Source organism: Pseudophryne corroboree, chromosome 4 (assembly GCF_028390025.1).
Source record: "Pseudophryne corroboree isolate aPseCor3 chromosome 4, aPseCor3.hap2, whole genome shotgun sequence".
Classification (NCBI taxonomy): domain Eukaryota; kingdom Metazoa; phylum Chordata; class Amphibia; order Anura; family Myobatrachidae; genus Pseudophryne; species Pseudophryne corroboree.
This window is the reverse complement of record NC_086447.1, coordinates 928904771-928923359: the sequence shown is the minus strand read 5'-3', so window position 1 is coordinate 928923359 and position 18589 is coordinate 928904771. Positions and strand designations below refer to the sequence as shown.

At 49.9% G+C, this 18589-nt stretch overlaps 1 protein-coding gene across 1 annotated transcript in view; it reads right to left on the bottom strand.

Moving 5' to 3' along the window:
- RPS6KC1 (ribosomal protein S6 kinase C1) overlaps nt 1-9907 on the bottom strand; it is a 315485-nt gene extending 305578 nt beyond the window's left edge. The window contains exons 1-2 of the mRNA XM_063919063.1: nt 8401-9907; nt 1798-1833 (exon numbers count right to left, since the gene is read on the bottom strand). Of these exons, the coding sequence (XP_063775133.1) occupies nt 1798-1833; nt 8401-8502 (138 nt within the window). The 5' untranslated portion in view covers nt 8503-9907. The remainder of the gene's footprint in view (nt 1-1797; nt 1834-8400) is intronic.
- Between the last annotated feature and the right edge of the window lie 8682 nt (nt 9908-18589).

Genomic DNA, 18589 nt, shown 5'->3' with positions numbered 1-18589 from the left:
ATTCCCCTCATAGTGATCTGTGGCTTCAGCAACACCGGCAGTGTGTTCAGCCCCAGAACCGTTACCCTCAGAAGCAGACATGATATAACTTGCAGTATCAGGTAACACAGTACAATTGGCAGCAGCACAATACCTCTTACCCAAACCCCTGCGCTGTGTAGTCAGCACTAGCAGAGATAAAGGAGAGATACAGTATGGTGACTAAATCACAGAGAAAAATACGTATTAGAGTATATCTTTGTGAAAATCCTATATCAATATAAAACCTGACGCACCAAGCCCCCTCAGGTTATAGAATATAGGGATAGCAAGTTGAGTGAAAGACACAAAATGGACACCACTCAGCTATCAAATGCACACACAAATAGTCACAGTTTGTACAATGCAGAGGTTATTACTAACAATAATACTGCACTGGACTAGCTTTTATATATATATATATATATATATATATATATATATATATAACACTACACAGTAAGAACTGGATGTATATCACAGGGTAATTGTACTAGAAAACCCTGACTAAATGCACTCTTTCTTAACTAGCACTGTCTAAAAAGGCAGGTAGAATACTTAAGTGTCATGTAAAGTCACAGCGCTGACAACCAGGCGGCTTTACACAGGAGGATTTGCTCAAGCAGTCCCAGGAACAGTGAGCTGAGGGATAATGGCGCCGCAGACACTGCCAGGGAGTGAGGGAGAGACAGATATGCAGCTCCAGGGTGGGAACATTTGCAGGAAATGGCGCCCTGGGGCTGGGGGAGGGGCTTCAGGTCTCAGTCTTATCCCCCTGCTGGCAAAACCACCGGGTACTGTGGGCTACTGAAAATGGTTTAGAGAGAAAACCTGACCTGCACCCATGCCCTGGTGATCTAGTGGGATCGCCTGTACTGCCACAGTGTCCACCGCCAGCGCGCGCGGCCCGCCTCCCACTGACTGCGCCGGATCGCGATAAAGACCGGGTCCTGCAAGCGGAACCCACTCACCACCTCCCGAAGCGCGGCCACGTGATCCCGGAGAGCCCTAGTCGTGTGTGATGACGTGAAGAAAACCGGAGCCTCCTGCTGTAGTTACCCGGCAACCAGGGCTCGGGAGTGTACAGCGCCGCTGGGGAGAGCTGGAGCTGAAGCAGTGAATGTCTTCTGACATTTACCACCGGTGCTGCCCTTGAAGTCTTCACTTTTTTCTTAAAAAAAAAAAAGCTCTTCTTAGGGCTGCCTGAAGCAGCCCCTCTGTTATGTGCCTGCTTACTGCTGCACCAACTACAAAACTGAGCTCCTGTGCAGGGAGGCGGGGTTATAGAGGAGGCGGCGCTGTGCATTCTGGGAACAGTCAGAGCTTTGAGCCTGTTGGTGCCTCGGATCAAGATCCTACTCTACACCCCCTATGTCTATTCCTTGTGGAGCCCAGTGTACCCCGCAGCAGAAATAAAAATTTGGTTTAATCCGAGGGACCGCCCCCACCGAGCACCCAATACAAAAATTAGTTACTGTCCATTTGCCCCCATATTTAGAGTAACATCTGCCAATGGGGCATAGTGGGACTCCCTTCCTTTTCCTGCCTGGGTCCTACACTGTCTCCCATATACTCACATAACACGCCATTTGAACATCCCATCACTACTGCCACAGTTATTCTCTAACTTCCACCCTCCTTTGGTCTTGGTCAGCGGACCTCATCGCTGCCTCCTATTGGGGAGGCAGATACAGTGTAGGTGCCTCTGAGTCACTAAGGTTATATAGAAAACACAGCAAACTGGGAAATATATATTTTAGCAACTGCGCAGATATTTACCTCCTGGACGTCTTCCGGATTCTTCCTGGACACAATCTGCAAGAGAAATATCAGTTAGAATGAGATCACCTGCAAAATCTACAACCTGATCACCAGTTTATAACCTCACCTAGTAATGCATTAACATTATCCCAGCCGTCAGCATAATCGTTACATTAAATGAACCTATGAGCAGAAAGTCAAACATGGGTGAAGGCGCATATATTGTACATCATCTGACAACAGGAGGACGCAGTGGGACATGATGATAAATAGCAGAGAAACTGATATTTTGGCGTAAAACAGAGGCTCCATCGAGGACAGAGCGTGAGACGCTGAGCGCCATTTACCAACATTGCTCCAAGGTATAGCGCTCTTCTAAATAATTGCAGCCAATCAGACACTCGCTGTAATTGGCTAGCTTGCACTAGACAGAAAAATGACGACTGCTGATTGGTTGGTAGGTCGACAACGGATGGTTGACAGTCGATATGTCAACAGGGTCAAAAGGTTGACGTGCAAATGATTGACACATGTTCTGTTACTTTAACCCTAACGCTCCAGCAAGTGCCTAACCCTAAAAATCATGAAAAATCATGTGCCGACCTTTTCTGTCTATACCATCAGCAAGTTGACCCTGTTGGTTGTCTAGTGTTGACCTATTGACCGTTTATATATATATATATATATATATATATATATATATATATATATATATATATATATATATATATATATATATATACACACACACACACACACACACACACATACACATACATACATACACACACACACACACAACAGCTGGACAAAAACCAGGGGCCAGGATGTCTAATAATGCACTGATCATATACACGGCGCTTTGTAGAGGAGAGTTTCCATAGATGTGAGCCATGGGGAGAACAGGTCCCGGGAGATGCAGAGCCATGGCAGCAGTAAGCCTTGTTTACTAGTCTGTCTGCTATAACGTCGTCAGGTTAATGAGGGCTTCATCAGAATTCCTGTTCATATTCTGCATTGGCTCTAGTATTGTTCCATGGGCGAGGGAGGGGAGAAGGTGGGTGGCTGAGACAACACTAGTATAGCAAAAACATTAAAGTCCTGATGCCGCATGAGTATGCCAGTTTACAATTCTTCGCTCTGCATATACCCATATAAATGGCCACAAGCATTATGCCCATGCAGATAGGGGCGTGGGTTTGTCAGATGCTTGCGTGCACGTGAGTAGGCGGGATGGGGATAAATACGCCAAGACCATATTCACGCAACGGTGGCACCTAATTGGCGCAATAAGCTGTGGATTAACAAGTTTGGCCCGAAGACCTAAAATAGTGGAGAAATCGGTGTTGGTTTCATTCGCTACTGGTTTTGATAAGAGACTGAAATGTGTATAAACATATAATGGTGTTTACAGATTTCTCTCTACTGCTAATTGTATCAAGTCACCTATAATATTACTTATATAGAGCTGTATGGAAATAACAGACACAAACAATGTATACATGATCATGTGATGTTCCATCAGCTGTAACTGTAGCATTGTAGATTAGAACACGGAATTTCTCTCTCACTGGGGGTTAATTAGAGTTGTCAGCAAATCAAAAAAAAGTTAGCAATTGTGCAAAACCATGTGTAAAACAATGGCCAGTTCGTGGTTTTCAGCTAATTAAACTTTTTACAGTATTTTGGCGCTATTTTTCCATTTATTTTTGCGGCGCCAAAGGATGGGTGCAAGGTATAATGCCCCCTGGACCCATTACAGATGCACACACCCCTCATTATACCGGTCCTGCATCAATAAACTGCTTATTGAGCCAGTTGAAGAAAATCACCTGAAAACCGACATGTTTTATTGGCCAAATTATGCGTGATCATTCGCTGGAAGTGGCGCACCAGGGGTTCTGCACTGTGTCCCCACATTTCATCTGAAAATAAATAATGACTATCCCTACCTTTTCACCATGCACGGAAAAAGGCAATTACATTTAGAAAATGCAGCGAGTTCGGAGCTGAATTGCTAATGTACCTTGCGGTGGGAATTCACGAACCACTCGATCAGCCCCTACTGTACACTGGTCGCCTGGACTTGATCAAATCCAACATAAAATATTACAACAAACAAGGCCATCAACGAGACCGCACAAACATACATCTCTCCACTTATACAAGGGGAAAGAGGTGCAGGTGCACTATCTCACACTAGCTCAACCTGTAATAACCAAAGGCATTTAGCATAATCCTGGCCAGGGCTATGAGGTTACCCACCGCGCCAAGGTAGCCTCTCATTGGGTTATGGGCCCTACACACTGGGCGATAATACTCAAAGATATAAACGATCTCGTTCATTAATGAACAAGATACCGTTCATATCTTTGAGTGTGGAGGCACCAGCGATGAACGATGTGCGGCCCCGCGCTCGTTCATCGCTGGTGCCCCGTGGCTTGTGCATGTAGGCATATATGGACGATCTCGTCCATATTTACCTGCACTGCTATGGAGCCGGGTGATGGGGAGGGGGGGGCCGTCGGGCAGCTCGGCGGCGGATCGCACAAGGTGTAGAGCTCATAAGCTCATAGCACTGGCCAGGATTATGCTAAATGCCTCTGGATATTACAGGTTGAGCTAGTGTGAGATAGTGTACCTGCACCTCTTTCCCCTTGTATACTGTATCAAGTCTCAAGCAGAATAGCACCTCACTACTTAATTATGGTGTGCAAACTAGGGCCCCCCTCCCTTCATAACTGTATCTCCACATCTTCCTCTGTTCTGCGCAAAATCTGCACCACTCACCCGCACTCATTACCTGCCCCCGTTCACGGTTACAGGACTCTATGGAATGCCCTACCATGCACCAGACTTTCCTCTCGCCTCCCAACCTTCCAGCATTCCATGAAAACTTACCATGTAACCTCAACCAAATTACCTCTGCACAGTTCACACAGAACTTACATGTGTTCTCTTACACGTACGTGTTCTCTTCCTACATTCAACAACCCTTTGACCACTGACCAACTTAGCTGTGTGACTGGAACATATAGCCCACCATGCACTTACTACCCTTCCAATGGTATCCGGACTCCAGGTCGACAACAAAAAGGTTGACACACCTTAGGTCAACGCCAATTGGCCGACACACCTTAGGTCGACATGGACAAAAGGTCGACATGGACAAAAGGTCAACATGGAAAAAGGCCGACATGAGTTTTTCACAATTTTTTTTCTTTTTTGGAACCTTTTCATACTTAACGATCCACGTGGACTACGATTGGAACGGTAATCTGTGCCGAGCGGAGCGGGGCGAAGGCACCATGCCTGAAGCATGGCGAGCGAAGCGAGCCATGCGAGGGGACGCGGTGCACTAATTGGGGTTCCCGGTCACTCTACGAAGAAAACGACACCAAAAAAACATAAAAAACTTATGTCGACTTTTTCCCATGTCGACCTTTTGTCCATGTCGACCTAAGGTGTGTCGACCAATTGGCGTCGACCTAAGGTGTGTCGACCTTTTTGTTGTCAACCTGGAGTCCCAGACCCCTTCCAATCTGGCCAGAACAATACATAATATGTAGCACTGAAACTCATGCATCAGACGTCTGTTATCCTATAGCGTGTTAGATTTCCAGCAGGGCCCTCTGCCCTCTCTGTCGGTCAGTACCCATCCTCGTTTCATTAAGACTTTGTCCCCAATTGTACAATGCAATGAAATATGCAGGCCCTAGATAAATCAATTATAATAGCAAATAAAAGCCACATGCCTGACTGTAATGGGGTCCAAAAAGGAATCTAGAGGTCCATGCTGGGTAATCCCCACTTCATGGCATTTTGGTAAAATGACCAGCTAGGGCAGTGATTTTCAACCTTTTTCAGTTCGCGGCACACCAAAAAGATTTGAAAATTGCCAAGGCACACCATCGGTACCCCACGGAAAAATAAAACACATACAGGGAAATAAAACAAACATATTTGTCCCCAAGGGGAAAAACACAGACACATTGTCCCCAACAGTTATTAAAATAATGCGCAGTACTTGAACACACTGCCACAGTAATTCCACACATTGACCCTCATAGTATTGCCATACACTGTCCCCCATAGTAATGGCACACATTGCCCCCCCCCCCCCCCATAGTAATGCCACCACACACACCGACCCCCACAGTAATGCCACCAGACACACTGACCCCCATAGTAATGCCACCAAACACACTGACACCCATAGTAATGCCACCACACACACCAACCCTCATAGTAAATGCCACCACACACACCGATCCCCACAGTAATGCCGCCAGACACACTGACCCCCCTAGTAATGCCATCAAACACAATGACACCCACAGTAATGCCACCAGAGACAGTGACCCCATAGTAACGCCACCACACACATAGTAATGGCACTGCACACACTCATAATCATAAAGCACTGGCCCAAACCTTTTTTTCTTTTCCCCCTAAGCGGCAGGAGCAGTGAGGAGCAGAGCAGCATGGGCCACGAAACTACACGCTACCCGGGCTGGATGGTGATGTGTACGTGACCTCTGAGTCACGCCATGTCGTAGGGGTCACGGGCGGGCCCGCAGGAGAGCTGCCGTCTTCACTATACAGTGACCGCAGAAGTACTGCCTGCGCTGCCCGATAGTGATGCTGTAAGTCAGTATCACTATCGGGCAGCTCAGGCAGCTCTTACGCGGTCATTGTATAGTGAAGACGGCAGCAGAATGGGACTGGCAGCAGGGATCTCTGGCGGCGGCACACTTGACAACCGCTGGCGGCACACCAGTGTGCCGCGGCACAGCGGTTGAAAAACACTGAGCTAGGGATTAGGGGGACAAAAGATCTACAATGTCTTTAAATAGGGAAACACAGTTCTGGATGACCCCCATCCCTTTATGTAGCAAATAGGTCAGCCCCTTCCCCTCCTATTCAGTTCTACTGATGAGGACCTGATGGACCTAGTTCTCCTGTGGTCGGAACTTGGAAAAAAATGGTCCAGTCGAAAGATGAGCCATGTAGAATATACAGTACAGGCAAGTTCATAGGTTACATAACAGAGGGGGGATGGACCATGTGGGTGAGAGCTGACCCTCGCGCTCACATCTCAGGGGGTTCGGCTGTGCGGGTGAGAGCCTCACATCTCAGAGGGATGGGCCATGCGGGTGAGAACTTACCCTCCCGCTCATATCTCAGGGGTTATATGAGGTGGCCAATCAGCACTGCCACAGACAGACAGCACGAGCTTTCACTGCACTCCCCTGGCAGCAGCCACACACTGTATTAGAGTCTGCGTGCCAGGACGCATTTCATTGGGTGAATCTGCCTACTCCCTCTATTATTATCATGCAATAACGCCGACACTGCGAATGTTGGCATTTCAGGAACACACGGCCAACACAATGTCCCGATCCCTCATTTATCGTTAAGCTAAAATGCCCACTCATGTTACTGCATCTTGCCCCCAAGGTTTAGGCTGCGGGGGGGGGGGGGGGGGGGGGGGGGTTAGGGTTATGGTGGGTACACACTATGCGATACACTCTATGAATGATATCACAGTTTTTCCCCTCCTGGGTCGCCCATATACACACTATGCGATATCACAAGCGATATCGCACAGTGACGTCCTGCCGCGGCCGGCTGGAACATGCCGCATGTGACGATATGGTTAGATTGAGCTGCACGTACAGGCAACAGCGAGGGGTGTAAAGTGCGCGACGGCTTTTGCTGGCAGCATACGCACTGGGCGATATTGTAAGCAGGGTAAAAATTTGCGATATTGTTTACAAAGTCACCCAGTGTGTACCCAGCATTAGGCTGCGGGGAAGGGTTAGGGTCAGGACGTGGTAAGGGAGGGTTAGAGTCAGGACGTGGGAAGGGTAGACCCTTGTTGGGATTCTCTGCATCGGGTGTTGGTCTTATAACCGCTGGTATCACGTATGTATTCCCATAGCAGCGCGGTGCTCTATACCAGGGTTATTCATAACATGGCCCTGAAGCTGATGTGGAACTACACATGCCAGCATGCCCTGACAGTTACAGCATGCCCTCATAGCAAAGCTGTGGCAGGGCATGCTGGGATGTATAGTTCCACAGCAGCTGAAGGGGCTGCAAGATGAGTAGCAGTCATTTTGACCGGGAATAAAGTAGAACCTGTCTGAGAACCGTTCTGAACTAGGGAACGCTGTGTTCTGGATATCTGGCCCTGCTGCCTGAGCTATTTAGCAATCCGTGCATGTGGCTAAACTGGTTCCCAAAGTGATATTGGGTTGAAAAACTGGATCCCGATGCGTGCAAGCTGCAAGTCTATACGTGGCTGCACTCATGCTGACATGAAACTGTACAATGTGCAACACAGGTCACCCATCGAGCGCTACCTCCTAGGAAGAGATATTAGCATGCAGCATCTATCCCGGGGGACACTGTCACTTCTGTACTACAGGCCAATCAATAAATCACTTCATATGGTGATGGAGTGAGGGGTGAGCAGGAGCAGCAATCACATAATGGCGCTCTCACACAATACTAAGCAGGGGATGTTTCCCTAGGTGGTACGCAGCTTTACATACATATCAGAACATAAATGATAGTAAGAGAATAATGATGTGAGGTAGGAGGCTCTGCACTTACCCTGGCAGTGACTCTGTAGATGGTGAAGCCTTTCTGGTGTTTCCTGGGGTCAGTCACCGTGTAGAAGCGGGCCAGATCCCCTCTGTCTCTTTGGGAGATCATAGTGTCCAGCTAATCCCGGGGAGAAACCTTCAGAGCAGCCATGAGAGCAGCCGTCTACACCCCGAACTCAGGGACTCCGCAGCAGCGATGTCAGTGTGTGACCCCCATGTGCCCAAATCACATCACTCCCTCGTATGTCTCTGCCTGCATGTGCCCATCACTGGGAATACACAGGGGAGAGCCCTATACCCTCCCAGCCAGCACGCTGCCACCCGGCTGCAGCGACATGATGTGACACACACTACAGCAGCAGTGTCACTCACCCCACACACACAGTATACACAGCAGTGTCACTCACCCCACACACACAGTATACACAGCAGTGTCACTCACCCCACACACACAGTATACACAGCAGCAGTGTCACTCACCCCACACACACAGTATACACAGCAGCAGGACAGTAGTGTCACCATACACACAGCTCACTCACTGACACCACACATACACGCAGTATACACAGCACTGTACACAGCTGTCACACACAGCACTGTACACAGCTCAGTCACACACAGTATACACGGCACTGTACACAGCTCAGTCACACACAGTATACACGGCACTGTACACAGCTCAGTCACACACAGTACACACAACACTGTACACAGCAGTCACGCACAGTATACACGGCACTGTACACAGCAGTCACACACAGTACACACGGCACTGTACACAGCAGTCACACACAGTACACACAACACTGTACACAGCAGTCACGCACAGTATACACGGCACTGTACACAGCAGTCACACACAGTACACACGGCACTGTACACAGCAGTCACACACAGTACACACGGCACTGTACACAGCAGTCACACACAGCACTGTACACAGCAGTCACACACAGTACACACGGCACTGTACACAGCAGTCACACACAGTACACACGGCACTGTACACAGCAGTCACACACAGCACTGTACACAGCAGTCACACACAGTACACACGGCACTGTACACAGCAGTCACACACAGTACACACGGCACTGTACACAGCAGTCACACACAGTACACACGGCACTGTACACAGCAGTCACACACAGTACACACGGCACTGTACACAGCAGTCACACACAGTACACACGGCACTGTACACAGCAGTCACACACAGTACACACGGCACTGTACACAGCAGTCACACACAGTACACACGGCACTGTACACAGCAGTCACACACAGTACACACGGCACTGTACACAGCAGTCACACACAGTATACACGGCACTGTACACAGCAGTCACACACAGTACACACGGCACTGTACACAGCAGTCACACACAGTACACACGGCACTGTACACAGCAGTCACACACAGTACACACGGCACTGTACACAGCAGTCACTGATGACACCACACCTTGGCCATAGCTTCCGGGGAACTGGGAGACAGCGGCGCTCGCCGGGTTTGTGTCCGACGCTCTGATTGGCGGAGACCGCTCAGTCTCCACTGATTGGTGGACGCCCATATAATGCAGCTTCAGCCGCTGTTACAATGTATCAATGCATCTTCCATACAGCCTGGTGTCCGTTAACTGCCTGCGGAATAAATACTATATAACTTTATGCATGGGAGTAATGTGCTGCATGACATTCTGCCTGGGTGTGATGTGCTGCATGACTATCTGCCAGGGTGTGATGTGCTGCATGACTATCTGCCAGGGTGTGATGTGCTGCATGACTAACTGCCTCGGTGCGATGTGCTGCATGACATTCTGCCTGGGTGTGATGTGCTGCATGACTATCTGCCAGGGTGTGATGTGCTGCATGACTATCTGCCAGGGTGTGATGTGCTGCATGACTAACTGCCTCGGTGCGATGTGCTGCATGACATTCTGCCTGGGTGTGATGTGCTGCATGACTATCTGCCAGGGTGTGATGTGCTGCATGACTATCTGCCAGGGTGTGATGTGCTGCATGACTATCTGCCAGGGTGTGATGTGCTGCATGACTAACTGCCTCGGTGCGATGTGCTGCATGACATTCTGCCTGGGTGTGATGTGCTGCATGACTATCTGCCAGGGTGTGATGTGCTGCATGACTATCTGCCAGGGTGTGATGTGCTGCATGACTAGCTGCCAGGGTGTGATGTGCTGCATGACTATCTGCCCGGGTGTGATGTGCTGCATGACATTCTGCCAGTGGCGTGCGGTGAGGTCAGTGACTGGTGAGGCACTATAGCCATAATGTATGCTGGATCCTGCCGATGGCCCCTACCGCCGCCGAGCCAATGCCCGCTACTTGCCCTGAGCCGCTGCTTGCTGCCACCGCCAATGGCTTACAAACTTGCCCACCATCAACTGACCCAGCCCTCCGCCACTAATTTGCATCTCAGTCCAATGCCGCCAATGCCCGCTGCCTGCTCATCATACTTGAGATATATTGTACATTTTTATAGAAATTTTTTTTTGTGTTTGGGAAGGGAGTGGGAGGAGAACATAAATGCAATTCTGTTGTCCAGGGCTTCCATTAACTTAATGGAAAGGGGTCTAAATGGGTTAAAAAATGTAAAAAAAAAAAAAATGGGTGAGGTCCCCCCTCCTAAGTATAACCAGCCTCGGGCTCTTTGAGCCGGTCCTGGTTGTTTAAATACCAGGAAAAAAATTGACAGGGGTTCCCCTTATTTAGACAACCAGCACCGGGCTCTTAGACCGGTCCTGGTTCCAAAAATACGGGGGACAAAAGATGTAGGGGTCCCCCGTATTTTTAAAACCAGCACCGGGCTCCACTAGCCAGGGACATAATGCCACAGCCGGGGGACACTTTTATGTAGGTCCCTGCGGCCGTGGCATTACCCCCCCAACTAGTCACCCCTGGCCGGGGTTCCCTGGAGGAGTGGGGACCCCTTAAATCAAGGGTCCCCCCCCTCCCGGCACCCAAGGGCCAGGGGTGAAGCCCGAGGCTGTCCCCAGCACCCCTGGGCGGTGGGTGCCAGGCTGATAGCCATGTGTGTAAAACAAAAGAGTATTGTTTTTTGTGGTGGAACTACAAGGCCCAGCAAGCCTCCCCCGCTTGCTGGTACTTGGGGAACCTCAAGTACCAGCGTGCGAGGAAATGAGGTGCCCGCTGATACCTGTAGTTCTACAACAACAAAAAATACCCAAATAAAAACACAACACACACACCGTGAAAGTAAAAGTTTATTAAAAACACACTTACACACTCACACATACTTACCTACATCCCACGCCGGTCACGTCCACTTGTCCAGTAGAATCCAATAGGGCCAGTACCTGCAAAAACTGAAACTTATGCTTATATACATCAATGCACAGGCCGAGGAGAGAGAGAGAGGGAGAGAGAGAGAGAGAGAGAGAGAGAGGGAGAGATGGATGGATGTGCTGTACTCACCACAGGCGCCTCTCGCTGTCCCTGCACTCCGGACGCGGCTCTGCTGCACATACAGACAGACACCTGCTGCTGAGGCTGGAGGAGGAGAGCGCCAGCCGCCGCTGCTCCTCTACAGACGCCGGCTCCAGGAGCGCTGCCGCCGCTGTCTTCTACACAGGGTCCCTGACATGATCATCAGCAGCAGGTGACGGACTACAGGTGGATGAAGGGAGGGGAGCAGCTCACTGTCCCGCCGCCTCGTATGGATGATTGGACCAGCGGATCCAGCACTGGATCCGCTGTCCAATCATTTCTGCCTTGCTGACAGTGATGTCAGCGAGGCACTTCTATAGGTGCCGCTTTGCCTATGCTTTTCAATGGGCTTTTACAGCCCACTTGTTGGTCCCACCCCCCGCTCGATCCCCGTTTCCATTATCTACGGGAGGCACTGCCATCAGTGCCTCCCAAACCTATTTAAAGCCCTAAAATTATTAGAATAACATAAAGAACATACTTATGACACAGAACATGTGTCATAAGTATCTTCTTTTTGTTATTTTAATAATTAATCACAGGGGAGGCACTGCCTCCCCTGACTGCACGTCCCTGCATTCTGCCCGGGTGTGATATGCTGCATGACTATCTGCCAGGGTGTGATGTGCTGCATGACTAACTGCCTGGGTGTGATGTGCTGCATGACATTCTGCCAGGGTGTAATGTGCTGCATGACATTCTGCCTGGTTGTAATGTACTGCATGACATTCTGCCTGGGTGTAATGTGCTGCATGACTATCTGCCAGGGTGTGATGTGCTGCATGACATTCTGCCCGGGTGTAATGTGCTGCATGACATTCTGCCTGGTTGTAATGCACTGCATGACATTCTGCCTGGGTGTGATGTGCTGCATGACTAACTGCCAGGGTGTAATGTGCTGCATGACATTATGCCTGGGAGTAATGTGCTGCATGACTAACTGACTGGGTGGGTGTAATGTGCTGACTGGGTGTGATGTGCTGCATGACATTCCACCTGGGTGTAATGTGTTGACTGGGTGTGATGTGCTGCATGACATTCTGCCTGGGTGTAATGTGCTGACTGGGTGTGATGTGCTGCATAACTATCTTCCTGGGTGGGTTTAATGTGCTGCATGACATTCTGCCTGGATGTGATGTACTGCATGACTATCTGCCAGGGTGTGATGTACTGCATGACTATCTCTGCCAGGGTGTACTGTGTTGCATGACATTCTGCCTGCTTGGGATGTAGTGTATGACTATCTGCCAGGGTGTGATGTGCTGCATGACATTCTGCCTGGGTGTAATGTGCTGCATGACTAACTGCCTGGGTGTGATGTGCTGCATGACTATCTGCCAGGGTGTGATGTGCTGCATGACTATCTGCCAGGGTGTAATGTGCTGCATGACATTCTGCCTGGGTGCGATGTACTGTATGACTATCTGCTTGGGTGCGATGTACTGCATGACTATTTGCCAGGGTGTAATATGCTGCATGACTACCTCCTTGGGTGCGATGTACTGCATGACTATCTGCCAGGGTGTAATGTGCTGCATGACTTTCTGCCAGGGTGTAATGTGCTACATGACATTGGCAATCTCAGACTGTGCTCCCTGGACACCTCTATGATGATGTCTCACAGTGGAGGGTGCACAGTCAGGGCCGGATTAAGCCTTGGGGGTGCCCGGGGCACTTAAGACAGGGGGGCCCCGATGGAAGGTGGGGGTGTATATTAGATTGTGCATACCTCCCAACATGTCCCAGGGACAAAATACTCTCTAGCTGGACTTCCCTCTTAATATATGATTGGTGTCACCTGTGTTGAACTATTTAATTGATAAGAAACGTGATTCAACACAGGTGATTGCAATCATAAATTAAGAAGGAAGTCCAGGTAGAGAGCATTTTGTCCTGGAATGGGTCATAGTGGGATGTATAGATTGTGTATATTACATTTAAGCCAATGGTATATAGTAGTTTTAACTAATAGTTTAATAATGGCTGGGTACTGTTAATAGCTCCACCTAACTGAAATACAACTATTATATAAATGTTTCTTGTAGTGGAACAAAGACAACTTAACCTTAAAACACACATAGAAAAATAAAATAATTTTTCTCTAACGTCCTAAGTGGATGCTGGGGACTCCGTAAGGACCATGGGGAATAGCGGCTCCGCAGGAGACTGGGCACAAAAGTAAAGCTTTAGAACTACCTGGTGTGCACTGGCTCCTCCCCCCATGACCCTCCTCCAAGCCTCAGTTAGATTTTTGTGCCCGAACGAGAAGGGTGCACACTAGGTGGCTCTCCTGAGCTGCTTAGTGAAAAGTTTAGTTTTAGGTTTTTTATTTTCAGTGAGACCTGCTGGCAACAGGCTCACTGCATCGAGGGACTAAGGGGAGAAGAAGCGAACTCACCTGCGTGCAGAGTGGATTGGGCTTCTTAGGCTACTGGACATTAGCTCCAGAGGGACGATCACAGGCCCAGCCATGGATGGGTCCCAGAGCCGCGCCGCCGGCCCCCTTACAGAGCCAGAAGACAGAAGAGGTCCGGAAAATCGGCGGCAGAAGACGTCCTGTCTTCAACAAGGTAGCGCACAGCACTGCAGCTGTGCGCCATTGCTCTCAGCACACTTCACACTCCGGTCACTGAGGGTGCAGGGCGCTGGGGGGGGGGGCGCCCTGAGACGCAATAAAAACACCTTGGATGGCAAAAAATGCATCACATATAGCTCCTGGGCTATATGGATGAATTTAACCCCTGCCAGAATACATAGAAAAACGGGAGATAAGGCCGCCGATAAGGGGGCGGAGCCTATCTCCTCAGCACACTGGCGCCATTTTCCTCACAGCTCCGTTGGAGGGAAGCTCCCTGGCTCTCCCCTGCAGTCACTACACTACAGAAAGGGTTAAAAAAGAGAGGGGGGGCACTAATTACGCGCAGTATTAAAGATACAGCAGCTATAAGGGAAAAACACTTATATAAGGTTATCCCTGTATATATATATATATAGCGCTCTGGTGTGTGCTGGCAAACTCTCCCTCTGTCTCCCCAAAGGGCTAGTGGGGTCCTGTCCTCTATCAGAGCATTCCCTGTGTGTGTGTGCTGTATGTCGGTACGTTTGTGTCGACATGTATGAGGAGAAAAATGATGTGGAGACGGAGCAGATTGCCTGTAATAGTGATGTCACCCCCTAGGGCAGGGGTGGGGAACCTTTTTACCACCGAGGGCCATTCGGATATTTATAAAATCCTTCGGGGGCCATACAAAAATTCTCAACTTAAAAAATGACCCTGCCCCCCCAGTATGTCTGCCCCTTAGAGGTGCTGTGTGTGCGCGCCATAGGCGCGCATGCGCCCAAAAAATGGGTGTGGCCAGTTAAAATGGGACGTGATACACATATGCCCCCAATAGTGCGGTGCCAGATCCACAATTGCCCCCACAGTGCCAGGTATACAAATGCCCCCCACAGTTCCAGGTATACAAATGCCCCTCACAGTGCCAGGTGTACAGATGCCCCCACAGTGCCAAGTGTACAAATGCCCCCCACAGTGCCAGGTATACAAATGCCCTCACAGTGCCAGGTATACAGAATCCCCCACAGTGCCAGGTATACAAATGCCCTCACAGTGCCAGGTATACAAATGCCCTCACAGTGCCAGGTATACAAATGCCCCCCACAGTGCCAGGTATACAGATGCCCCCACAGTGCCAGGTATACAGATGCCCCCACAGTGCCAGGTATACAGATGCCCCCAGAGTGCCAGGTATACAGATGCCCCCACAGTGCCAGGTATACAGATGCCCCCACAGTGCCAGGTGTACAAATGCCCCACACAGTGCCAGGTATACAGATGCCTCCACAGTGCCAGGTATACAAATGCCCCCCACAGTGCCAGGTATACAGATGCCCCCACAGTGCCAGGTATACAAATGCCCCCCACAGTGCCAGGTATACAGATGCCCCCACAGTGCCAGGTATGCAGATGCCCCCACAGTGCCAGGTATACAGATGCCCCCACAGTGCCAGGTATACAAATGCCCCTCACAGTGCCAGGTATACAGATGCCCCCACAGTGCCAGGTATGCAGATGCCCCCACAGTGCCAGGTATACAGATGCCCCCACAGTGCCAGGTATACAAATGCCCCCCACAGTGCCAGGTATACAAATGCCCCCCACAGTGCCAGGTATGCAGATGCCCTCCCCCCTCCCCTCCGTGCTGCTTACCTTGGGACACGGAGGAGAGCGCGGCTATGTCAGGCTGCGGCGGCGTGTACTACTTCAAACCAGCCACCGGTTCGAGAGCCAATCAGAGCTCGCGGACCGGCAGCCGCGGCTCCTGATTGGCTGCCGGTCCGCGAGCTCTGATTGGCTCACGGACCGGCGGCTGGTTTGAAGTAATACACGCCGCCTCAGCCGCACGAGAGCCGCGCTCTCCTCCGTCTCCCTGTTCTGACAGCTGAGACACGCTGCCGCTGGACTGAGCGGCAGCGTGTCTCACTGACACCAACTGGTGGGCCGGACCAAACGGCTTCGCGGGCCGTATACGGCCCGCGGGCCGGAGGTTCCCCACCCCTGCCCTAGGGGGTCGACACCTGAGTGGATGAACTGTTGGAAGGAATTACGTGACAGTGTCAGCTCTGTATAAAAGACAGTGGTTGACATGAGACAGCCGGCTACTCAGCTTGTGCCTGTCCAGACGTCTCATAGGCCGTCAGGGGCTCTAAAGCGCCCGTTACCTCAGAATGCAGATATAGACGCCGACACGGATACTGACTCCAGTGTCGACGGTGAAGAGACAAATGTGACTTCCAGTAGGGCCACACGTTACATGATTGAGGCAATGAAAAATGTTTTACACATTTCTGATAATAAGAGTACCACCAAAAAGGGGTATTATGTTCGGTGAGGAAAAACTACCTGTAGTTTTCCTGAATCTGAGAAATTAAATGAGGTGTGTGATGATGCGTGGGTTTCCCCCGATAACAACTGATAATTTCTAAAATGTTATTGGCATTATATCCTTTCCCGCCAGAGGTTAGGGTGCGTTGGGAAACACCCCCTAGGGTGGATAAAGCGCTCACACGCTTGTAAGAACAAGGGCTCTACCCTCTCCTGAGATGGCCGCCCTTAAGGATCCTGCTGATAGAAGGCAGGAGGGTATCCTAAAATGTATTTACACACATACTGGTGTTATACTGCGACCAGCAATCGCCTCAGCCTGGATGTGCAGTGCTGGGTTGGCGTGGTCGGATTCCCTGACTGAAAATATTGATACCCTAGATAGGGACAGTATATTATTGCCTATAGAGCATTTAAAAGATGCATTTCTATATATGCGTGATGCACAGCGGAATATTTGCCGACTGGCATCAAGTCTAAGTGCGTTGTCCATTTCTACCAGTAGAGGGTTATGGACACGACAGTGGTCAGGTAATGCGGATTCCAAACGGCATTTGGAAGTATTGCCTTATTAAGGGGAGGAGTTATTTGGGGTCGGTCTTTCAGACCTGGTGGCCACGGCAACAGCTGGGAAATCCACGTTTGTACCCCAGGTCGCCTCTCAACATGAGAAGACGCCGTATTATCAGGCGCAGTCTTTTCGTGGGCAAGCGGGCAAAAGGTTCCTCATTTCTGCCCCGTGACAGAGGGAGAGGAAAAAGGCTGCAGAAATCAGCCAGTTCCCTGGAACAGAAACCCTCTCCCGCCTCTGCCAAGCCCTCAGTATGACGCTGGGGCTTTACAAGCAGAATCAGGCACGGTGGGGGCCCGTCTCAATGAATTTCAGCGCGCAGTGGGCTCACTCGCAAGTAGACCCCTGGATCCTTCAGGTGATATCTCAGGGGTACAAATTGGAATTCGAGACGTCTCCCCCTCGCCGTTTCCTAAAGTCGGCTTTACCGATGTCTCCTTCTGACAGGGAGACAGTTTTGGAAGCCATTCACAAGCTGTATTCCCAGCAGGTGATAATCAAGGTACCCCTCCTGCAACAGGGAACGGGGTATTATTCCACACTGTTGTGGTACCGAAGCCGGACGGCTCGGTGAGACCGATTCTAAATCTAAAATCTTTGAACACTTACAGACAGAGGTTCAAATTCAAGATTGAGTCACTCAGAGCAGTGATTGCGAACCTGGAAGAAGAGGACTACATGATGTCTCGGGACATCAAGGATGCTTACCTTCATGTCCAAATTTACCCTTCTCACCAAGGGTACCTCAGGTTTATGGTACAGAACTGTCACTATCAGTTTCAGACGCTGCCGTATGGATGGTCCACGGCACCCCGGGTCTTTACCAAGGTAATGGCCGAAATGATGATACTCCTTCGAAGGAAGGAAATTTTAGTTATCCCTTACTTGGACGATTCCCAGATAAGGGTAAGATCCAGGGAACAGTTGGAGGTCGGTGTAGCACTATCTCAGGTAGTGTTGCGGCAGCACGATTGGATTCTCAATATTCCAAAATCGCAGCTGATTCCGACGACTCGTCTTCTGTTCTTAGGGATGATCCTGGACACAGTTCAGAAAAAGGTGTTTCTCCCGGAGGAGAAAGTCAGGGAGTTATCCGAGCTAGTCTGGAACCTCCTATAACCGAGCCAAGTCTCAGTACATCAATGAGATGGTTCTGGGAAAAATGGTGGCTTCCTATGAAGCAATCCCATGCGGCAGATTCCACGCAAGAACTTTCCAGTGGGACCTGCTGGACAAATGGTCTGGGTCGCATCTTCAGATGCATCAGTG